At 34.2% G+C, this 26144-nt stretch overlaps 1 protein-coding gene across 3 annotated transcripts in view; it reads right to left on the bottom strand.

Moving 5' to 3' along the window:
• CDH12 (cadherin 12) overlaps positions 1-26144 on the bottom strand; it is a 1003878-nt gene that overhangs the window by 51884 nt on the left and 925850 nt on the right. For all 3 annotated transcript variants that reach the window (XM_073237610.1, XM_073237601.1, XM_073237619.1), the window contains one exon: positions 3272-3459. In XM_073237610.1, the coding sequence (XP_073093711.1) occupies positions 3272-3459 (188 nt within the window). The remainder of the gene's footprint in view (positions 1-3271; positions 3460-26144) is intronic.

The raw sequence follows: 26144 nt of genomic DNA, 5'->3' as shown, positions 1-26144 counted from the left end.
ATATTGAGATATGGAAGGAAATTTTTCAAAAACCATTTAAAGACCATCATGGAACTGAAACACTGCTATTGAGGTTTGTATACGTATCTGTTAATATACATCTAGTTCTTCTAGAACTCCCAATGGTAAGTGCAAGATAAACTTTTCTGAGAGCTTAATATATGTACTGATCGTTCTATAAATCAGTCCTCACACACACTTCTGAAGAACTGTAGTTGTTAATTTTGAGTTTTTCATGGGCTTTATTTTACTGAATATTTTCTCATTTTACTTGCATGAAGTCATCATACTGCCATGTTTAACCAAGTCATATGACTATATGTCTGTATGTGTACCCACATGCACACAATATACCAGGTATAGCAGGTAGGTAGGCAAACAGATAGATTATAGGTGATTTTAAAATTTTGTTGCAAATATGTCCTCCTGAGTTATTGTCTATTTTTTATCTTTTTTCTTCTGAGTTATTGTTATTTACTTATTTATTTTTAAGATTATAAAGATCTACTCTGCAGGCTGCAATTTTCTTTTGCAGCAGAAACAATAGGTTGCTAGTCAAGGATTGCCTCTGGGGCTCCTCATATAGAGATTTTAAAAAATCACAACATAGAAAACAAATGTATTCAAATGCTTGGTGCCATTTACCAGATGATCAAAATACTTACAAAAACTCTATTTTGGTTGTTCCTTTAAAATCTAGGGCAGAATCTCACCATTTCTCACAACCCCCATTGCTATAAATATCAAGGTCCCTGTCTCCTCATCAGTTTCCTGGATTATTTCTGTAACTTCTTAACTGATCTGTTTTTATCCTCACTTCCTAGTCATTATTCTTCTCACAACAGCCAGAGTATCCTGGCTTTACAAGGGTGAAGGTAATTCAAACATGAAGTCGGTGGGAGCTTCCCTAAAATGATCTAATTCAGGCCCTTGGACCGGCTTTCAAGGTTATCCATGATGTGTCCTTCCTTGGCATCTTTGACCTCATCTCTGGTTACAGGCCCCTTAATCACTGCACTTAGTCCCACTGCCCTCCTTCCTTGCCCCGTAAGGCTCCCTGCTCAGAGTTTTGGAATTTCTCCTTGATCCTTCTGGAACACGCATCACTCAGATACCACTCTTGCTACCTTCAGGTCTCTGCTGAAATTTCAACCTAACAGAGAAGCCTTTTCTGATCACCTCACTAGAAGGGGCCACCACTCTCCACATTACTTGCAATGCCTATCCCCTGTCTTATGCTTTCCAAGCTGAATTTCTCAACGCCAGCAGTGCCTGAATTAGTTTATCATCTGACTTCCCAAAGGAATGGAAGCTGCCTGATTACCCAGAATGTGTCTATTTTGTTTACTGCTTTGTCTGCAGACTCAAGAGCAGGGTCTGGGATTTAGCAACCACCATCAATATCTGTTGAATGAAGGAGTGAATGTTAGTTATGGACTGAGCTTTACTTAGATAACAAGTTTTATACCAGCAAAGTGGACAATTATTTATCCACTGCAAAAGGAAAAATCTTTCATATGCTAAAAGGCAAAAGATCTGCTCTTACTACTTTAATAATGATGTTTATAATAATCAGTTACACAAAAACTGAATTGTTACCTTAAAAAATAATTCATTTTGATATAATATACCACCACCTTTTCAATTATGTCAAAAAATAAAAAAGACTGTCACACATTTTCCCAAATTGACACTTAGACATTGATTATTTACTGGTACTGATAGTAATGTGTGTAAAAAGAAATTTAAATATAAAGCCTTACCTGTAAATGCAAAATACATAGTAACTATATAAGTATACATAAATATATACATATATATAGTATATACAATATAGACTACTATAGGTCCATTTTACTTTGGATATTAACTTCATACTTAAATTTTATGAACAGTTGTGTAAAATATTTTCTCTTATTTTTTGTATTCCTAAGAGAATTTATATTTGTTCCATACAAATTTATATCTATCATTTTCATTTTGGAGATCTTTCTAAAAAAAAGTGATAAGATTTTTCACTGACTTGTTACTGAATAGAAAGGAGAAAAGCAAATGAACAACAAACAATAGAGGAATAAAGTTGGTAGCAATTTGACACAAATATTTAAATGTACTTTGAAAGTCAATGTGAATGCCTACTTTTGCTGAATGAGATCACATAGTTAATTTGTAGAAAAGGCACAATTTATTTTCAATAGCAGAAATTTAAAAATAACTAATCTATATGAGAATCATGTTTCTTTGCAGGATTATTTCCATTACCATACATATTGTTTCTTTGTTAAAATTCAGTTTCTGAGCAAATATGGGAACAGAAGCCTGATTAATGGGACTGAATAAAGAAATACTTCTTGTAGGTTAAAATGATCACAATTATTAAACATGTATGATAAACTGCCGTTTGGGGTGAATACAGTGTACTTTGTCAAAGGATAGGAAAAAATAGTTACTAAATTAAATGAGGCTCACTTTTTTGCCTGCACTACATTATTGAAAATTCCTATAATTTACCTTCTTGTTATGGAAACCATCTATACATCCCAAATACAATTGTGACTATTCTTTTCCTCACATTTACATACCCTGTCTTCATGCTACTACCCAACTAAAAACAAACTACATATAATGAAAATAGTGATGTTTCTATTATTTCAAATTTGGCTCTCCCTCCATGTAGTCCTCTTCTGCACTAATCCACTTAAAATTGCTGAAGGACTTCTCGTCACAGTCCGCCTTCCTCTCTTGTCAATCCTTCTCTTTGCTTCCCTCCTTATGGCCCCTCAGCCAAACATTCACCCTTGCTCAGGGCCTGCTCTCTTCCAGGAGTAGAAGTCCTTGACATCAGGACTTCTCTACTGTGATATCAACTGTCGCCAACAGAGTGTGAATTAGATACTTCTATTCTCAGGAAAGTCATATAAGTGGCGAGACCAAGCCAAGTGGTATTAGGGTCTACTATCAGATCTTATTTTTAAATTAATCTTTTTTGTCTAAGGTTTTAGCAATTAAAGACTAAATTAAAATTAAGCTGTAAGCTGTAAAAAGCTATTTCAAATGATTTAATCAAATTAATAGTCCTGATTGTTTCAACATAAAATATATACCTGTTGAATTACAGAAAAAGTTGCCTGTGGGAACTTCATTGTCATCTAGTCTTTTCTTACTTAAAATATTACTAAATGAAGGGAAATTGAAATTGCTCATTTTCAGCTTTTAGTCATTCTGTTCTTTAATTATTATTAGGCAGTCAACAGTCCAAAAGCTTATGTACCTTTTTCAGTTTGATGACTCCTTCTTGTGTATCTTCATCTGTGACAATGTCAAACAAATTTCCCCCATCTCCTGGGACAATGTTGTACTCAATTTCTGCATTTTTTCCAAAATCGGGATCCACAGCTCTTATTCTTCCAATAGCTGAGCCAATTGAAGAAGACTCAGGAACTTTCAGATGGAAGATGCCTGATAAAACGTATATAATTTGTATTAACAATGGAGTTAGTAAAGCATATAATAGGATTATTAGGCTTGAAAAATATATTCTATAGAAAGTAATTAAATTTAGGACATAATAGTATGAAATTGAAAGGCAATTTGCTGTCAAGTTAAGGATTATGATTATGAGTAATAACTTTGCTTTTCACTTTAATAGATCAAGAACTCTGAGAATTATCAACAGTAAAGGGTGTTAAATTAATATTACTATGAGGAAATATTTTAATATTGACAGCATCAAAGCGTACCTATTGTCAAAATAATAAAATTCATTTATACCAATAGAATAAAATCCAGGATACAATTTATAGATTTTAAAAAGACGGATGACAGATATAGAAAGTTAAGATTGTGTTTCCAAATACACACACACACACACACACACACACATACCATATATAAATATACAGACATTTATTCTAGGTATATATTATTATGCCAAAAATAGCCTATAAAATGATAATATGTATGGTTAACTAAAATTTAATCCGTAATGAATTTAAGCATAGTCTATTATTGACTAATATTCAAATTATGTTTATTAAATTTTTACTGGATACCCCAGTAGTTACTTTCACACACATTTAAAGTCACGATTTAAAGTTCTAGCTCCATACCTTTTTTGTTTTTTTGAGTTTAAAAAAATAAAAAGTAAAATGCTGATCTTTTACCAACAGGTGGAGCACCTATATTTCTATGAATTAATACAGAGAAAAAAACTAGAAAAATTCCTGTATCTATACAATATACTAGAATTAGGACAAATTGTAATATGTAGGACAAATTGAAAATATACGCCCTGTTTAAAAGTTTTAGAAATTTTTTAAGACATAACACAAAAAGAAATACATAATCTAGGCTATTTTACTGACCTATGATCAATGTAAATATTAATGAATTAAATAGCAATCTATTCAGTTGCAAACAGAAAAGTAAAAGAATGGGAGGAAATTTTTAAAATTCAAGAGCAAAACTAAACTCGAAGTTTGGATTTTGCTATTGGCTTTCCTGTTTTAATTTCTATTAATGAATTTTGGATTGTAGTTGGCTAAGGATAAATCAGCCAGAGTAACTGATTTGGTTTGACTCTGGTTACTTTTTTAGAAATTAAATTAAGAAAGTCTTTAATATGTTTTTTGAATGCTGAAGTTCATTCCACAAACTACATTACAATAATTCTGTTATCGGCTTCAAGAAGTATGAGCAAAAGATAATCAATCACTCATACAACTTGTGAAGATTGTGCCAAATACTTTCTTTCTATTCCCAATTATTTTTAAAGGTCTTATAATTCTCTCACAATCACTTTCAAAATTTGGCAATTCATTAGCCCTTGAAACAGTTAAATCCTGCCATCCACACATCCCCTTCCTCCAGAAAAGGTAGCCACTATTTGCTCTTATAATGTTAAAAGCAGCTTTATTTGTATCCAGTGTGTTAGGCAGAAAGATAGATATGAGCAAAATGAAAAGAGGGAGGGGCTCATCAAAAACTCAAGGAGTTAATCAAATAAAGCCAGACAGCCAGAAAGGACTCAGAGTTAACTCCCTTTTCCAATCTGAGTTCATTCCACATGCCCTGAATCGGAGCTGACCTTGAGATTTGCCCTAGCTGACGCAAGGTGAGATAGGGCAGAGAAATGAGACAAGTATTATGATTAATTTTCCTAAAAATGCTGAGATCTGAATAGCATAGTAGGAACAAGAAGGACTTATCTTGAGCTCAGAGCAGAGAGTTTGGGGGTTAGATTCCTAACATATTCTTTGGTAATCAGCCAACAACTTATCTTAAGGCAAGGCCAGCAGTCTTAACTGATATGTTGCCAGTGATTGAGGGTAACCACTATCTTGGAGAGGAACAAAAAATCTGTCTACCGAATTACTTAGAGGGCTAGCTATAGACAGTGACATATTGTCTCTCACCAAAGATAGACATCATAAGATGCCTGACAAGCCTACACCCCCCACCCCTTTACCTTTAACCCATTCTTAAAACTCTTTAAAAGACAGAATCCCAGCTTTTAGATGTGCCTCCTCTCTGAGGCTGCCCATACTCACCTTCCTTTGATTGTGTCACTCTCTCTGTCTTACTCCAAGTAAGTAAAGAGGAGCTACTGAGGGTGCTGTTTTAGGCTTGCAAGTTCCCATCATCACTTGGGTGACCAGGAAAGAACTGCTGCTATACGATCATGCTCCTTGTTAACCTGCCTGAAAATCTCTTTTCTTTGCCTTTAGTAAGTTCTCAGAACATAATCTCACTTCATCCAGTGCTCTGTGGCTCCCCCAAATCTTGGGGTAGTAGGGACTCAGTTTCCATGCCTTGCAGATTCAAGTGGACACTGGATGCCAGTTGACACTGGCTGTTGGAGTTAGCAAGGAATTATGCCCTTTGCCAAACTGCAGTTCAATGAGCTACCTTTCCCTCCCTCAGTTTTTCTTTCCTCCCTGCTTTATTCAAGTACACCTGCCTTTACCTTCACTCTAGCCTGCTCCTCCCTTGGAGTGTATTCAAATAAAACCTTTATTCTGCTTCACTACTGCATCTCCACCCTTCTGTTCTTTGTTGAGTCAGGGACAAGAACCAAAGAGAACAAACCCACCCCCAACCAATGGACATTACCTCATTGGAACATATAATATATTTAGTCTCAAGAAAGTTAATATTTACCTAAAACTTGTTTGGTTCCATGTAAAAGAAGGTACATTTTATAGTGGTCCAAAAATAACTAATTAAATAATTTCAATAATTAATAAGTTGATAATTGAATTAATCTAATAAATTGATAATTTAATTTTTAATTGAATTAATTAGTTTGATAATTATTTAATAGCATACCTGCCTTCAAATGGGGAGGTGCATTACCTTTCTAAAAAAATAAAGTTAAATAAATAAATACACAAATTAGCAAACCTAGGCAAAAAAAAAAATTCGAGTCATAATACTGGAGTGTTATATAGACAATGTAAAAAAATTTTTAATAAAGAAGTCATATTAACCAAACTAGCAACTTCTCATGGGCTTGAGTTACGTTTCACATTATCTTATTCCCTAAACACTATACACAATGGCTGTCATGCAGAGAAACACAATGTTTGCAGAACTAAAAACAGGGTTTGAACTTGAGGCAATCAGGGCAAAAAGAATAAAATCATAGGTTACATTGTATACCCATTACCTACAGAAGAGGTAAAGAAGATATTCAAGTGGAATTTGTCCAAATTCAGATAGCCATAATTACACAAGCAAAAGCTAATGTGACTTCTGCAACCTAGTTTCTATAGAGCACAAGTGTTTCACAATAGCTATACTAAACCTGTTCCTATTGAAGCACTCTTAACATAATAGCAAATAGGAGGGTGCCTGAGTTCCTGGTAAATGTGGCAAGAAAGGATGGGACACAGTTGTTTGAAGCTGTACAAAATTTCTCAGGGACAAATTCCAAACCAAAACAATAGATGTAGTACATAAAAGTTATTTTTCATTTCCTTTTTTTCTTCCTTCTTAATGTTCATTAAATAGAACTCGTTTATCAGAAACATGTCCACATCCTTTGACTCTTGTGTGATTGTGATAAAGAACCTGAAGAAACACTAAAAGCCTTGACTCTACAGTAGAATTGGTCATAGTCCACTCTCACATCAATAAGCATTAAGGAAGGTCTTGAATTTTTAAAATGATCAATGAAGTTCTATGTTGAGTAATGTACTATAAATTCTTCTCTAACCAAATACTTCTTCAGGAAATTTATGACTAAAAATTATCAAAGACAGAGCTGGCACACAGAGATTGGAGAGACAGAGGGAGCTGTTAAGTATAAAGGATTTCAAAGTTCAAATGTGACCCGCCGTGACTAGTGGAAGGCAGTGGGGCAGAGGGGTGGGCATAAATCGGATGGGATGGTTAGGAAAATATGGACTTCTAATTTAGAGGGCTTGGAATATTTCAGCTTATTTTATCTGATCCTTTCAATGGGAGCAAGTGCAGGTTACATATCAGCTTTATGAGTTAGTTTTTCATTTGAACATTTAGAAGCAAAAGTAAGAGAATTAAAATCAAAGAAGATAATCTAGGCTGCCCTAAGGGATTATGGTTAGTGAAGTTGAAAACTTTAGCTAGAACTGAGACACTCCAATAAGAAAAGAAAATTTAAAACTCTGGGTAATCTGAAGGACATGAGATAATGCAAACTATAAATGAAAGTCCCCCTTTTCAAGACAATATGCTGAAATGTGAGTTTTATGTTATATAAAAAACATTTTAAGAGGCCAATAATAATAAATGTGAAGAAAGCTACTCCTTGTAGTAGTACTATGTCAATATAAGTTAAATAGCATTTTTTAAAAAGTTGCCAGCATAATGTATGCCCACAAATTTCATAAGTATCTAACGTATTGAAAAACTTGTGATAAACTGAAATAGTAGCATGTTACAAAAAAGCTAGACAATAGCATTCACTAACATACTCCACCAAAGTTAAGATACAGTAAAGTAAAATAGTCATTCACTGCTTATATCTTTTTTTGCTCATTGAGGTTTTAGTGTACATAAAGCACAAAAATAGCACTGAATTTTCTGTTCTTTACATAGCAGCCATACATTTAAGTAAGTTGGAAGACACATTCATTAAGACAAGCATTTTTCAATAAAATATTGTAGTTGGTAATAAAGTGTACAGAATATGGAACAAGTCAGAAAAACTATGCATTAGTCATGTCATATTGTTAGGTTCTGTCGGTTTATTTCCAATGACTTGACATTTTATCATTTCTAGAAACTCAACAGCAATAAAGCTGGGGTCATTCAGATTAATTTGAAACTGAAGTCATTTTCAGCTGTGCCAAAGTTGGACTGCTTATGATATACTATGTAATTACATAGCCATCATTTTCTAGGCATCTTACTTTTGATGCATATGAAACATCTTAATGGCACTACCTGTACAACACAGATTAAGAAATAAAACAGATGACAAGAAATTGTTAGGTAAAAATATGTGCTTACATTTTCATCAAATATACACGCTAAGCTTAAAAAAATGTTTCTATGGAAAAGGAGAAAATTGCATGTAGTGAACTCAAGTGGAATTATAGTGATCAATTTCTGTTAAGTTCTTATAGATAACGTTCCCTATTAATTCCATATGTATAAGTATCTGTTGCTCAGTTATAGGCTAGGTGGCATCCTCTTTGTAAAAATGTTAAAAAATTATACTCTGATATACTGTTATTGTTAGGACTCATACTGGATGTGTGTCAGGGGCCATTATTGATACCTGAAAACAAAGAATACACATTTTTTTCCTCAATTTTTTCCATAAGGAAGTTTCCAATCATGATGAAAACACTAAAAAATACATACTTAACAAAATATGAATTAATATGTTATAATTTACTAGATATTAAGATTATAGGACTTGAACAAATATCTGTGAACTAATGCATTATACAATACCATAACAATATTCAGCAAAAAGAATACCATATGATTTCACTTATTTGTAGAATATAAAAACAAAGCAAAAGAGAATGACCAAAACAACAGTGGACTCACAGACACTGAGAAGTTACTGGTGGTTACCATGGGGGAGGGGTTGGTGTTGGCAGGTGGGGAGGGTCAAGCGTGTAAAGGGGCATAAAATTTCTCAATCATAATATAAGTTCATCATGGAGATGGTATGGAGAACATAGCCAATGGTTCTGTAACATCTTCCTATGTTGACAGTAACTGCACTAGTGGGGGTGAAAATTTAATAATATGGATAACTGCTGAACCACTGTGTTGTATACTTGAAACCAATATAAGATTGGTTTCAAAACCAATACATCAATGATACTTCAATAAAAAAAAAATTCAAGTAAGAAGAAAATTTCATACATACAAATTCTTTCAAAATGCATTTTATTTTATGTGTATAGTAATAACTAGTCTAAAGTTACTCAAAACAATGTTCAACCACACATAAAATTTATATATGAAAAACAACTAATTAAAGGTAATTAGTATTTAAAATACTGGAATACTAGAAATATTGAAAGGTTTAAGTAGAAAATATTTCAAACTGATAAGAATGTTCAACATTTTTCAGAACTTGAAAACATATACTTCAGACCACCTAAATAAATACTTAAAGTACTACACTTACATTTAGACTCTAGAAACTAATGTGTATTAGCATAAAACTGTTGATTCAGTGATTGAATTCAGACATTAAATTGTTCTAATAGTGATCCTGCATGTTTGTATGTGTATGTGATTTACCATCAAATCACAGAGAAATCAAAATGTAGCTTTATGAACATCTTCTGTTTTAATTTCTTAAACAAATATAATAGCATACAAAGTGATTTATAATAAATAATAATAATAATAAAAAGTAATAGAAAAGTTACTTACATAATCATAATAGTGGATGAAACTCCTGAAGAAATATCTCTTATTACAACTTAATTTTCAAAAAGTATTTTAGTAATCTGTATATCTCTATTATAATATTTCCTTCCAGAAATGGCATTAGTCAATAGGAAACTCTTATGGCAATGTAGAGATGGAAGAAGAGAAGATTTAAGAGTTCTGAAAAATATTTTTTAATTTTAACTGAAATATTTTTTCCCATATCTTGAGAATTGGAGGATTCAAGAAAAATAATATTTGGGTAGCTGAACATTTTATGCCTTCATTTTTCTCAAAAGTCTGAAGCTATGAATATTTTCAATAAGCCCATATTAAAGTAATAGAAATATAGTCCACAAGGAAGAAATATTCTGATAACAAATTGGATTCAAGCTGGATTTTAGTCAAGCATACTCAACATATAGTGAATGGAATCTCTCAGGAATGACAGACATCCATTCCTGCTCATTCTTAGGATGAGTCTAGGATGAACAAATTTTTAAAAGTGTCAAGGATTTGACTACCAAGAGCTTTACACTATTGGCTGAATTACATCACCTTTATGAAGGTTAAAATTGCTTAGGCTAGATTTTCATTAACCATATACATTAATATTTATTGCCATGCACATAATATCCAAAATATGAATGAACTATATATTATAATTTATATTTAATAATAACAGCATTTCTTTTCTCAAATTAATGAGAAACTAAATCCCTCTAAAGTTTTTAGTGCTGAGCAGCAAAGCACAACATAAAAAATAAGGACTAGATATTGTTTTGTCCTTTTTAAATTCCCTTTGGGTAGTAGATTAATTATTAAGTCTACCAATAACTCAGAATATTGATATGCTATTCAACTACAGCTTTTGGTAGTCTCTTCCATAGAACTTTGAAGAAAAAACGATAAATAAAAAACATCATGTTTATCCTGATGGAGTGTATTGCTCAGTGGGGAAAATAGATATTAATTAAACACTCACACAAAGTGAGATTGCAAAATAACATCTGTGCTCTAAAGGGAAGTTACACAGTTCTATTCACTTTTTATGACATAAGCAGAGATTTTGATCTGAGTCAATTAGGTAATGTTTGATCTGTGAGGTCAGCTATTAGAAAACATACCAAACATGGTAGTAACTATATGACAAAACCAATCTGATCATGGTTTCCTGCCTTCCCATTTTATTTGTTCAATTAGTCCTACTGAGACCTAAAAACTTTAATATCAGATACTGAAGTAACATTATTATGTACTTAAATATATGAAATAGATATCAGCTTTGTATTAAATTTAAATACATTTATATATTATTTAATATCAGTATAATAATCTCTGTATATCCATCATCATTTTCCTGTTTTATTTCCTCATCCAAATAAAACACACATTTTATCATTTCAGTATATTATTAACCTATGGCCTATATTTTTGTGCATATCTTTTTGTTAATGCAATTTGGCAAAATAGAATCCTTGATAATTGATAATTACTGTGGTTAAAGAGTAAAACCAGAGAAGCAGACAGATAATGCTTTTCCAAGAATGCTTTTTCCTCTCTTTCTCTTCTGCTCTTCTCCAGGATACCTTCACTTTTGTAATCATGCAGCAGGCATTAGGTATCTATGGACTTCCTCCATTTTGGGGGAAAATATGCTGAACTTTATTTTTGGTCCTGGTTAAAGGGAAGGCTACCCTCACCCACCCTGAGAGGAGTGTGAAGGGCAGCCCCACCCTTTCATTATATGGGGATTAGCATGACTTTCTCCAAAGAAACCTTCCACCCAAAATTCTCTCTCTACTCCACACTCCATAGGAACATATTTTAAAAGGGTACACAGTCTCACTATGATGGAGGGCTTTAAAAATCTGAAATACATTCTGACATTTCTATTGCAAATTCTCATTTTTTTTTCTGAGACAATACTTGGCTATGAGGTGTCATTGGATATTAGCTTCCAGTGGAATCTTCAATATTAACCTCTTGTTATATCTATAAAACATCCTCCTCTCTTCTCTCCAGTTTCAATTGAGATGTCCTTCTTTACTTATACTAAACTCTAACAATTTGTAGTTATTGTACGATTTGTTAAAAGTCTATCTCCTCTGCAAAAAAAAATGATTTCTTCTCAATTGAGATATTCTAGGAAGACACACTGCTCATATTTGGTCATACTACAAAAATTTCCCTTGTCTTGAAACATTATTTAGCTATCCTCTGAATTTCCTTTGCCTTTCCAAACAAAACTTCTCTAAGATAGTCATTGTTACCCATTCCTATGTAACAAAATCACTCCATAAGCAGCTTTATCCCGGTTTCTGAAGCCACCACTCTATTAAAACAGTTTCCCCTGAGAGGTCTATGTCATTTGTGTCGCTAAATCCAGTGACAACTTCTCAGCAGCACTCAACACTCTTGGTCAGTCCATTGTCCCTGAATCACATTTATCCTTAACATCTGTGACACTCTATCATTCTGGTTTTCTCACACTTCATCGCCTGCTAGCTCCTTCTTAGCTCCTTTTGTTAGTTTTCAAAAAAGGATCTAGAGATAAGTGATTCTCAAATTTGACAGCATATTGGAAAGTTAAAAAAAAGAAAAAAAGGAAGGCAGCCAGGGACCAGCTAAGTGATTCTAATTTAATTGTTCTAGACCTGAAAACAGGATTGATTAAATTCCCTCTTGTTCTACTTTCATCTATCCCCTTGACTTCTTCATTTACTATCTTTATGCTAAATATTCTTTATAGTTTAATTCCACCCATATATATATATACATATTTCTTGTTTCATTCATAGTTGACAAAACATTATCTCATTACAGAACTTCACTTAGATCTCTCCACGGCATCTCGTCTTTAACATATTCAAAACTGAGTTCATAGACATGTCATGGTTTTAGAAGACCTCTCCTAATTCACTGTCTCAGCAAATAGTCTTACTGTCTCTCCAGTTCCACAAACTACCCCCTCCATAGTAAATTCATGAATATTGTTGAATTTTACCTCCTAAAATCATACAGTACTAATCTGCATCACTATGGTTGTCTGCTAACTGATTTTATTATATCTACTCTTTCTGCCCTCCCTCCACTTGCAATCTCTTTTCTGTGCTTCATTTCTGGGATAGAAGTAGTCATTTTAGTAGCTTTCTCATAGAAACTCCAGTTCTTCAACCATGAGACGATTGTTGCAAGGAAATCTATAAACTTAGAAAATCTATGACTATCAACATTAAGGAAGGGAAAGAAAGAACTTTGTAAACAGAGATTACTCTTTAAGTAGACTAGACACATACTGCTGAAGATGATGATGATAATAGCAGTCATTTGAAAAGTGCTATTTCCCAGACAAGGTTCTGAGCTCTTTTCCATTACTAATTTTATCCTCAGATTAAGATTATGATACTATTATTATAATCCCCAGCCAGTGATGTCCTAGTAAATGCTAAAAACCAGATCACAGGACAGGGCAAGAACATATGTAAACCCTGATTATTAGTATTCTGTCAATTTCTGTGTTGTCAGAACTTCCAGCATAACTAATGTCAAGCCAACATGACATCACTAAACACAGAGTTGGGAAAGGTGCACAGCTGGCACTGGGCCAGCACCGGCACACCTCTCTACCACTCTGCAAATGAGGAAAGTGGGGTGCATACACCTGATAACCCATAGGCACCGACGTGAACCAATCAAGTGATATCTCTTATCTAAGCTAAAGTCTCTCTCATTTTCTCTGCCCATTTTACTTAAATTTGTTTTACTGCCTGGATGTCAGTCAAATGGAGACAATAATGGGTTAACCAGTAAGCTCTTTTAAAATGCAAATAATTCAAATTCTGAATTTCAGCTACACTGATTCCAGTTAAGGGTGGATTGAGTGGGTAGGATAGACTTGGAGGAAGTTTCTCTTTTTAGTACTTAGCAAAATCAATGAAGATGTAAAGAGAAGAGCATTAGGGAATATAAGAGGGTTTTGGGAAGGGGATGTGGCTAAAATTAACATGACTTCTGCTTCTGCATCCAAGAAAGGAAGAGAAATTTATTTTATCTCCTTTTGTCCTTCCAATTCTCTTTTCCTTATGTAGGCAGCTCCCAGCGATCAAGGACAAATTACGTTTAATACTATATAGTTCTACTAATTTGTAGATTCAATAAGCACATACCTGTATTTTCCTGCAAAATTATTTCTCCTTACAACATTATTTTTCCAAAAGATTGCAATGGAAATTCCAAACAAACTAACTCCAAATGAGCTATGAGACCCAAACTGCTTAAAATAATGATTGTCAGAATAAAAAGTGTTTCTGATTCTCAAAAATATGTAATTTTTATATATGTAATTTATTTAAGCACTATCTCCATTACATAGTAATATGTAAACATGATGGAGATCTCAGCAAGAGTTCACACTTCAAGTGTATAAATAACTCTCCACTGTTCTTCCATTTTATGGAGTACATTTAATATTCCCTTAAAAACTCCATCAAATGTGCAAACTTTTCTTTTGTCGTTGTCTATATAATTTCTGATCATTCTAACAAAATATGGTAGGTCAATAATTCTCAGTAATATTGTCCAATAGTTTCACGGAAATATGCAACACTAGAAGTTTTATTATCAACAATAAATCAGTTTGACACCTTATAAACTCTGCTCCTGAAAAAATGTTTGGAATTTAAATTTACCTGGGAATATTTATTTACCCAAACGTTTGATTTGTCACAGAGTTTTTAAATTTTTTGCAACATTATGAGGGTAGTCTGGAGAAATGAAATTTGGCAATAGTCTCCTCGTACATAGTTTCTTTTAGCCAAAATGTAGTATTTGGATAGCACCCAAATCATTGATCTGCAGATTTTATTTAAGAATATTCATCACAAATTCATACATTGTGTATATAAGTTTTCTGTCATTGCCTGTATCTTACCTATTTGAATACCCACTTTATCTTCCCTCTTTTGTAACTTTTTTTATGCCTAAAATGTTTCACTTGCCTAATAATCTTCATGTCTCTGTGTGTAAATTCTATCCTTCAGTTTTTAAGAACAGTTTAAAGGCATTTTTGATGCAATTTTCCTTGTCTTTGCATTTCCAGTTTTTTACAATTTTATGTATACATTTCTTTAAATAATACATCATGTGTTTGCAGTTGTGTAAATATTCTGGTACACATTTGCTTTCCCACTGGCTAATTCTCCTTACAGGCTTCAGAAATCACTATAGATATTATTTCCTTCAAAATCTTCTCAGACCTATTCTGTAATGACTTGGGTGCCCATCTTATGTTGTGTTTTATATCTGTTAATAAAATAGATTTATTACATACAAAATGTTTTGTTTCCGTAATTTTAGAATTGGTTATATTCTGTTTAACTCTCATAAAGAAATATTTTAGAAGTCTAATTTCCTTGCCCATGCAAATGCTAAGACCAATAATATGGCAAATATGAAACAGAGAAATTTAAGCCACATGAAATAAATGGTGAATTTAGGATGTTTTTGCATCTATGATTTAAAATTGTGAAAACTGCCAGAATTCTATTAAAGGTTTGAGGTGGTTATACTTGTTTCTTCTTATATCTTTGTTATTTCTCATTCCTGGATTTCCTTATATTCAAAATTTAAATACAGTCATTTCTTCTTAATTTTATCCATACCTCAGACCTCAATTTTCACTTCTATGTTTACATCCCTTAGAAATATTTCTTTGGTTTTGACTTCTCTTTGAGGATCCCTGTATTTTCAACGATCTCCTGCTCCTCTCCACTCAAATTTCAGTATCTCAACGGAGAAACAATCTTCCTGCTTAAATCATTTCTTTACATACTCTTTTTCTTTTCCTCTGAATCCAACAGAGCACAAAATCCTTTCAGTTCTGCTACTGAAACATCTCTAAGCTCTGCCTCTACTAATCTATTCCAAATAACTGACCTAAGTTTTCTCTATATCTACTCTCAATTTCAGTCTTCACTGCATTATCCAAGTTATTTTTCTAACATATCAACATATGATATACTCAAAAGCACGTGCATGCATATGTAAATATATGATTATACTTCAGGATTGTGATAGACTGTCACGAACTTCCTCTCCTTTCAGTCTGTTAATTCCTATGGCACATTTTTTCTCAAATGCTACATTCTTCATACACAGTTTCCTAATAATCCCATTTAATTTAATTACCATATTCTATTTATACCAATGATTAGTCTGATCATATTCTTATTTTGAAGTTTGTGATTATATTTATGCTTCTAGATATTTGTCTTATAGAGAGCATTTGGCTGAGCTAAGTAAGGAGATATTATTCAAATTCATATCTTGTATCAAGAGCAAATATCAATTTACACATATATGATTATATAAAAGTTGAAGGGATTTTTAATTTGGCTGTTAATGTGATTTTCATAGACTACAATAACAAAACAAATTTAAGTTTTTTTCAAAAAATTGGGGAAATTGTACTAATAATCAGAGCATATATTCTTACTCTAGGTAAAAAAAAATATTTAATAGTCCTATCATTATAATATGAATAAATCATAAATACCTTTACTGTAAAATTATTTAAGATAAAGTCAGTAGATGTCAGGCTGGATAAAATGGGAATCAATTAAGGCTAGCCTATAAAGGCAGCACCCATAAAGGCAGCCTACTTTCTTCCTCAGACTTTGATAGAATAAGACTAAAACTTCACATAAGAGGATTTTTTTTACTTATCCATAAAAGAGAGTTTCGATTGTAATACTTTGGTAAGTGTCAAGCATTTAGAGAATTCATGGCTTAGTTTAATCCTGTAATGGTGTTTTCATCCAGGCTCAAGTAAATCAGAATATTGCAATTCAAATCAATATAGTCATTGTAAATGGCCAACAGTGAAATTAACCTTATTTTGGTGATAGAATTATTTTGTATTCACTACCCAATATTTCTACAGTTAGAATTTTTTTAAATTGACTTCTCCATGTACATAAAAGATATACAATCAGTCCTAAGATTTTTTTTTCCTAGTGGTGAGTCCTGCTACACATGAGCTATTTCTTGAGCTATTTCTCTCTTCAGTCATGTTAGATCATACATTAATTGGAGATTCTGACAAAGCAGAAGCAAAAGACACAAAGAAATATATAAGAAGGGCACAGAACATACTCTAGTTGGATGGATGTAAAGGAGACTTGGGGGGTAGGGTTGAAAAGAGGGAAAAAAGAAAGAGAAAGTGAGAGGGAGAGGAGAAAAGTAATAAACACCTTTATAGTTAGATACTTCAACTGAGTTATGTTATACAGTCCTGCCAGAAGCTCTGTACATTATTCTTAAGAAACCTATCTCATTTTACCCCAAAAGAGCCATTTTTGAGAGCAAAAGGAATTACTCTTCATAACTGATTTGGGAACACAAGTGAAAACTGGAACTGTGTTAGGCAAACCAAAATATATGGTCGCCCTATTTATTATCTTAGTTGATTATGTGAAAACATGAGACAGTGAGTTCCCTTAGCTTATTCAGACCCCAGAGAGGAAATGGTTGAGCTGAGGTTTTCATCAGTACCTTTCCCAAAGCCTAGGCTCCCTATTTAACAAATCATTCTACATAAAATACAGACACTGTAAGCAAATGTCTTTTCAGCTTTGATTAGTGGAGCAGTGGATTGAAGGCTCCATATTCACATTCAGAGCTCCTACTCTTACCTAAGGGCTCAATTCTGATGTAGGAAGCAGTAATCTATATTTTCATATATGTGCATATTTTAAAAAATCACACCTCTAATGTGTTACCCAATTATGCTGCATCACACATGTATGACAAAGTAGCTGGTTCCATCTCCGTTGATCACTTTCTCCTTCAGTTTGCTTTTCTAAAAGTGAATAAAGAAGCAGACCTACTCATATGGATGAAAGAAGTTGATAAGCAGTTTTAATGGTGCATTTAGTACCTGTGCAATAAACATTAGCTGCTGTTCTCACTACTATCATCACCATGTTCAATAAAGACAGTACAACTGTATCACATAGGGAAGATCTTGGGACAGGCTAATGAAGTTCTAGCAGGCAAATGCAGAAAAAACAGACTGAGGACTTAATAAGTAAGTAAGAGATGTATGGATTGCAGTCAGAGACCTAAGGGTTTAATATTCCTTAAGTCGTCCAAACTCTGTCTCTGGCATCTACTTACTTGAGGTGATTGACAGGAAGTTGCCACAAAAGACATTTTTTTCTTATTTTTGCTGGAAGGCTAGAAGATGGAAATGGGAGAACTTCTCATTTAGATTTGCTATGTCTTAGGTCATTTACCTGCTTAGGAAACTAAGAGTTTTTATTGCATCATAGGTAAAGAGTCATATTTGAATTGTGGATTCTACAATGCCACAACATTCGATCCACCTCTCCCATATTTTAAATTAGAAAAAATTCTCTTATGTCAGCTAGAAAGTACAGATTAATATTAAAAAATATTTTAAATATTTGCAGTGTCCACAGTCTTTAGACATTGTTACTATTGTTGATAGCACTGATAAGACTAAGCACACTTCAATTACTTATTTATTTATTTATATATTTATTTATTTATTTATTTATTTATTTTTATTATTTTGAAGAACATTATGTTTACTAAGATCACCCCTACCCCAAGTCCCCCCCCACAAACCCCATTACAGTCACTGTCAATCAGCATAGTAAGATGTTGTAGAATAACTACTTGTCTTCTCTGTATTGCAAAACCCTCGACTTTCCCCCAGCCCCCACATTATACATGCTAATCATAATACCCCCTTTCTTCTTCCCCACCCTTATCCCTCCTTACTCTCCCATTCTCCCCAGTCTCTCTCTCTCTTTGGTAACTGTTAGTCCATTCTTGGGTTCTGTGATTCTGCTGCTGTTTTGTTCCATCAGTTTTTCTTTTGTTCTTATACTCCACAGATGAGTGAAATCATTTCATATTTGTCTTTCTCCGCTTGGCTTATTTCACTGAGCATAATACCCTCTAGCTCCATCCATGTTGTTGGAAATGGTAGGATTTGTTTTCTTCTTATGGCTGAATAATATTCCATTGTGTATATGTACCACATCTTCTTTATCCATTCATCTACTGATGGACACTTAGGTTGCTTCCATTTCTTGGCTATTGTAAATAGTGCTGCAATAAACATAGGGGTGCATCTGTCTTTTTCAAACTAGAGTGCTGCATCCTTAGGGTAAATTCCTAGAAGTGGAATTCCTGGGTTAAATGGTAAGTCTATTTTGAGCATTTTGAGGAACCTCCATATTGCTTTCCACAATGGTTGAACTAAATTATATTCCCACCAGCAGTATAGGAGGGTTCGCCTTTCTCCACAACCTTGCCAACATTTGTTGTTGTTTGTCTTTTGAATGGTGGCCATCCTAACTGGTGTGAGGGGATATCTCATTGTGGTTTTAATTTGCATTTCTCTGATAACTAGCAATGTGGAGCATCTTTCATGTCTCTGTTGGCCATCTGAATTTCTTCTTTGGAGAACTGCGTGTTCAGCTCCTCTGCCCATTTTTTAATTGGATTCTTTGCTTTTTGTTTGTTGAGGTGCATGACCTCTTTATGTATTTTGGATGTCAAGCCTTTATCGGATCTGTCATTTCCGAAAATATTCTCTCATACTGTAGGGTAGCTTTTTGTTCTATTGATGCTGTCTTTTGCTGTACAGAAGTTTTTCAGCTTGATATAGTTCCACTTGTTCATTTTTACTTTTGTTTTTCTTGCCTGGGGAGATATATTCATGAAGAAGTCACTAATGTTTACATACAAGAGATTTTTGCCTATGTTTTTTTCTAAGAGTTTTATGGTTTCATGACTTACATTCAGGTCTTTGATCCATTTTGAATTTACTTTTGTGTATGGGGTTACAAAGTGATCCAGTTTCATTCTCTTGCATGTAGCTATCCAGTTCTGCCAGCACCATCTGTTGAAGAGACTGTCATATCCCCATTGTATGTCCATGGCTCCTCTATCGAATATTAATTGACCATATATGTTTGGGTTAATGTCTGGAGTCTCTAATCTATTCCACTGGTCTGTGGCTCTGTTCTTGCGCCAGTACCAAATTGTCTTGATTACTATGTCTTTGTAGTAGAGCTTGAAGTTGGGGAGTGAGATACCTGCCATTTTATTCTTCTTTCTCAGGATTACTTTGGCTTTTTGGAGTCTTTGGTGTTTCCATATGAATTTTTGAACTATTTGTTCCAGTTTGTTGAAGAATGTTGTTGGTAATTTGATAGGGATTGCATCAAATCTGTATATTGCTTTGGGCAGGATGGCCATTTTGACGATATTAATTCTTCCTGGCCAAGAGCATGGGATGAGTTTCCATTTGTTAGTGTCCTCTTTAACTTCTCTTAAGAGTGTCAAATAGTTTTCAGGGCATAGGTCTTTCACTTCTTTGGTTAGGTTTATTCCTAGGTATTATTCTTTTTGATGCAATAGTGAATGGAATTGTTTTCCTGATTTCTCTTTCTATTATCTCATTGTTGGTGTATAGGAAAGCCCCAGACTTTCGTGTGTTAATTTTGTATCCTGGAACTTTGCTGTATTCCAATATCAGTTCTAGTAGTTTTGGAGTGGAGTGTTTAGGGTGTTTTATGTACAATATCATGTCATCTGCAAATAGTGACAGTTTAACTTCTTCTTTACCAATCTGGATTCCTTGTATTTCTTTGTTTTGTCTAATTGCCATGGCTAGGACCTCCAGTACTATGGTAAATAACAGTGGGGAGAGTGGGCATCCTGTCTTGTTTCCGATCTTAAAGGAAAAGCTTTCAGCTTCTCGCTGTTCAGTATGATGTTGGCTGTGGGTTTATCGTATATGGCCTTTATTATGTTGAGGAACTTGCCCTCTATACCCATTTTGCTGAGAGTTTTTATCATAAATGGATGTTGAATTTTGTCGAATGCTTTTTCAGCATCTATGGAGATGATCATGTGGATTTTGTCTTTCTTTTTGTTGATGTGGTGGATGATGTTGAGGACTTTCAAATGTTGTGCCATCCTTGCATCCCCGGGATGAATCCCACTTGGTCGTGGTGTATGATCCTTTTGATGTATTTTTGAATTCGGTTTGCTAATATTTTATTGAGTATTTTTGCATCTATGTTCATCAGGGATATTGGTCTGTAATTTTCTTTTTTGGTGGGGTCTTTGCCTGGTTTTGGTATTAGGGTGATGTTGGCTTCATAGAATGAGTTTGGGAGTATTCCCTCCTCTTCTATTGTTTGGAAAACTTTAAGGAGAATGGGTGTTATATCTTCTCTATATGTCTAATAAAATTCCGAGGTAAATCCATCTGGCCCAGGGTTTTTTTTCTTGGGTAGTTTTTTGATTACCGCTTCAATTTCTTTTCTGGTAATTGGTTTGTTTAGATTTTGTGTTTTTCCTTGTTCAGTCTTGGAAGGTTGTATTTTTCTAGGATGTTGTCCATTTCTTCTAGGTTTTCCAGCTTCTTAGCATATAGGTTTTCATAGTAGTCTCTAATAATTCTTATTTCTGTTGGGACCGTTGTGATGTTTCCTTTCTCATTTCTGATTCTGTTGATGTGTGTTGAATCTCTTTTTCTCTTAATAAGTCTGGCTAGAGGCTTATCTATTTTGCTTATTTTCTAAAAGAACCAGATCTTGGTTTCATTGATTTTTTATATTGTTTTATTCTTCTCAATTTTATTTATTTCTTGTCTGATCTTTATTATGTCCCTCCTTCTTCTGAATTTAGGCCTCATTTGTTCTTCTTTTTCCAATTTTGATAACTGTGATGTTAGACTATTCATTTGGGTTTGTTCTTCCTTCTTTAAATATGCCTGGATTGCTATATACTTTCCTCTTAAGACTGCTTTCGCTGCATCCCGCAGAAGTTGGGGCTTTGTGTTGTTGTCATTTATTTCCATATATTACTGAATCTCCATTTAAATTTGGTCATTGATTCACTGACTATTTAGAAGCGTATTGTTAAGACTTCATGTGTTTGTGAGCCTTTTTGCTTTCTTGTTACAATTTATTTCTAGTTTTATACCTTGGTCTGAAAAGTTGGTTGGTAGGATTTCAATCTTTTGTAATTTACTGAGGCTATTTTTGTGGCCTTGTATGTGGTCTATTCTGGAGAATGTTTCATGTGCACTTGACAAGAATGTGTATCCTGTTGCTTTTGGATGTAGAGTTCTGTAGATGTCTATTAGGTCCACCTGTTCTAGTGTGTTGTTCAGTGCCTCTGTGTCCTTACTTATTTTCTGTCTGGTGGATCTGTCCTTTGGAGTGAGTGGTGTGTTGAAGTCTCCTAGAATGAATGCATTGCATTCTATTTCCTCCTTTAGTTCTGTTAATATTTGTTTCAGGTATGTTGGTGCTCCTGTATTGGGTGCATATATATTTATAATGGTTATGTCCTCTTGTTGGACTGAGCCCTTTATCATTATGTAATGTCCTTCTTTGTCTTTTGTTACTTTCTTTATTTTAAAGTCTGTCTTGTCTGATACCAGAATTGCAACACCTGCTTTCTTCTCTTTGTTGTTTGCCTGAAATATCTTTTTCCATCCCTTGACTTTAAGTCTGTGCATGTCTTTGGGTTTGAGGTGAGTCTCTTGTAAGCAGCATATAAATTGGTCTTGTTTTTTTATCCATTCAGTGACTCTGTGTCTTTTGATTGGTGCATTCAGTCCATTTCATTTAGGGTGATTATCGGTAGGTATGTCCTTATTGTCATTTCAGGCTTTAGATTTGTGGTTACCAAAGTTTCCAGGTTACTTTCCTTACTACCTAAGAGTCTAACTTAACTCACTTAGTATGTTGTTACAAACACAATCTAAAGGTTCTTTTCTATTTCTCCTCCTTTTTCTTTCTCCTTCATTCTTTATATATTAGGTATCAGATTCTATACTTTTTCTCTATCCCTTGATTGGCTTTGGGGATAGTCAATTTAATTTTGAATTTGCCTCACAATCAGCTGCTCTACCCTCCCTACCAAGATTTTTCTACCTCTGGTGACAGCTATCCAAACCTAGGAACACTTCCATCTATAGCATTGCCTCCAAAATAGACTGCAGAGATGGTTTGTGGGAGGCAAACTCTCTCAGCTTTTGCTTATCTGGAAATTATTTAATCCCTCCTTCAAATTAAATGATAATCTCGCTGGATAAAGTAATCTTGGTTCCAGGCCCTTCTGCTTCATGGCATTAAATACATCATGCCACTCCCTTCTGGCCTGTAAGGTTTCTGCTGAGAAGTATGTTGTTAGTCTGATGGGATTTCCTTTGTATGTGATCTTATTTCTGCCTCTGGCTGCTTTTAACAGTCTGTCTTTATCCTTGATCTTTCCAATTTTAATTACTTTGTGTCTTGATGTTGTCTTACTTGGTTCCCTTTTGTAGGGGGATCTGTGGATCTCCATGGCCTGAGAGAGTATGTCCTTCCCCAGATTGGGGAAGTTTTCAGCAACTGCCTCCTCAAAGACAGTTTATATCCATTTTTCTCTCTTCTTCTGGTAGCCCTATAATGCGAATATTGTTCCACTTGGTTGGTCACACAGTTCTCTCAATATTCTTTCATTTTTAGAGATCCTTTTTTCTCTCTGTGCCTCAGCTTCTTTGTATTCCTCTTCTCTATTTTCTATTTCATTTATTGTCTCCTCCACGGTATCCAACCTGCTTTTACTACCCTCCATCATGTTCTTTAACGATTGGATCTCCGACCTGAATTCATTCCTGAGTTCTTGGATGTCTTTCCATACCTCCATTAGGATGTTGATTATTTTTATTTTGAATTCCCTTTCAAGAAGAGTCACAAGGTCCATATCATTTAAATCTTTCTCGGGAGTTATATTAACAATTTTATTCTGGACAAGGTTCCTTTGGCATTACATGTTTGTATATGGCGCCCTCTAGTGTCCAGAAGCTCTATTCTGGAGCTGCTGAGCCCCTGAAGCAATGTCGGGGGTCACAGGAGAGCAGTACTGGGGGTAGGAAAGAGCTGTTCCCTGCCTCCTGGCTCCTGTGCCTGTCTCCACTGTCTGAGCCAGTGGGCCGAGCACACAGGTATAAGTTTTTGTCCCAATGCAGCCAGATATGGATCTCTGCTTTCCACAAGCAGCTTAAGTCCCAGTCTCCCCAGGAACTCTGCCTGTATTAACTTTCCAACCTGGTAGTCATGCGAGTCTTATGAAAGCACCATGAAATGTAGGTTTGTCCTCCCAGTGCAGATCTCCATAGCTAGGTATTCAGCAGTCCCAAGCCTTCCACTCCCTCCCTGCTCTGTTTCTCTTCCTCCTGCTGGTGAGCTGGGGTGGGGGAGGGGCTCGGGTCCCCCAGAACCACAGCTCTGGTACCTTACCCTGTTCACTGAGTTCTGCTCTTTTCTCCAGATGTGTGCAGTCTGACGCGTCCTCTTTCCTTTTACTCTCTCAGGATTAGTTGTGCCAATTAAATTTTCTAATTGTATCCAGTTTTAGGAGGAAGCCTCTCTCTGTCCTCTCACTCCACCATCTATCTGTCACTTCAATTTTAAACTTCATTTAATATGGTTCACAAAAATAATTTAAAACTAAGAGTCAAATTTCTTAAAGATGCAAAGATGATAGAGTGCTTATAATAATAATATACAGTGCTTCTGGCAGGATTACATTACACAAATTCAGTTCTGTCAGTTGGCTAATGGGGCCCAGGCACAACGAGGCTTCAATCTTTCGCCCTTTGTCACCTGGGGAAAAGGACCAAGTAAGTCATCAAAATGTTTCAGCATCATTTAAAAATTGATTTGTACCTTCACTGGCAAAGCACAAAGTGATATAATGTGACAATAATGCAATGAGATATCATTTTTAAATCATGTTGTTTTTGTTTGCCTACAACTACCAGTGAAACTCACTATTCGCTTCTCACTGGAGAAGCTGGAGTATGAAGTTTTTCACTGAGCTTGCATTCAGACAGCATCAGTTCAGAGTTAACCTTAAAGCATCAGTATCTGACATGTGTAAGCTCCTTGGAAGAACTCTAAGCAAGATGTGTGAGTGTGTGTGAATGTTTAATTGTAGGAAAAAAAAACTTTTCAAAACACTTAGTTTAAAAAATGAATACATGTTCATATTCTGTCTCCACCCAAAAATATCTTGTAGAAAGTGAATTTTGCATGGATAAAAACAATTCTCATGAGATACAAAATAATTAATTCATTACTTCTAGTTAATGAATAATGAAAATGCCTTCTCAGAGAATCAACTCTTGCTACTTCAGCATAGTAGATGAGTGATTTTCAAATTGTGCCCTGCAGACTATGTATTCTAACAGAATCCAACAGAACCCTTACTTAAAATTCAGATTTCTGGGTCTAAGTTACGTCAATTAAGTCAGAACTTCCATTGCTGAGATACAGGATCTGAAGAGATTCTTAAGGCAAACACAACTTGAGACCCATTGGGAAAACTACTAGTAAACAAGACAGGTTACCATTTGCCTGCCTTGTCTTCAGGAAATAGGCATCTCTTGTTGGTTTTTAGTGAAGTAGACAAAAGATCCCTTTGGGAATTAAACCAAAAGTGCTTATTCCATTTAGTAAAAAGCTAGCTTTACAATATGTCTTGGCTTGTTTTTCAATAACAGAAATGGAATCATAAAATGTAATCACATTTGTAATCACTGTATTTCTATCATCAGGGCTACAAACTTTGAGACCCAGATAACACCTGAATGTCAGCTTTTTGTGTGATATTTTCAAACTCTTAGATAAATAATTTTTTCCTTAATGTTATTAAAAAAATTTCCAAGTGAGGATATATAAATATATAAATATCGTCATATATATACATATATATATCCTATATATTTACATAGATATAAATGTATATATGCACACATACATATATAAAATATTTAAATATATAAATATGTATAAAATATACAGTCATATGGTCATATATCACAAATACATACAATATCAAAGGACTATTTATTTTTTGTCTTATTCATATCTTCAGGAGTTTTGATTTAAAAGGTCATATAGTAATATATCCTATTTACATAGTCTCGGTTAAAGTATGAATAACATATAAACATTACTTCTGAAAATTACGTTTTCTCCCTAATCTGGAGGTATCTGGGAAAGAAACACGCTAAAGCCCTAAGTTAGGCAAAGTTGTCAGACAATGCTAGAAAAGTGTTATGTATTTGAAATTACTTCATAGTAATAAAAATTGAAATGTAGAAAGTATAATGTATATTAGAGGTTGATGCCAATTAGCACCAGCACCAGGACCAA

This window comes from Manis javanica, chromosome 1 (genome assembly GCF_040802235.1).
Source record: "Manis javanica isolate MJ-LG chromosome 1, MJ_LKY, whole genome shotgun sequence".
Classification (NCBI taxonomy): domain Eukaryota; kingdom Metazoa; phylum Chordata; class Mammalia; order Pholidota; family Manidae; genus Manis; species Manis javanica.
This window is presented reverse-complemented; position numbering and strand designations above follow the sequence as displayed.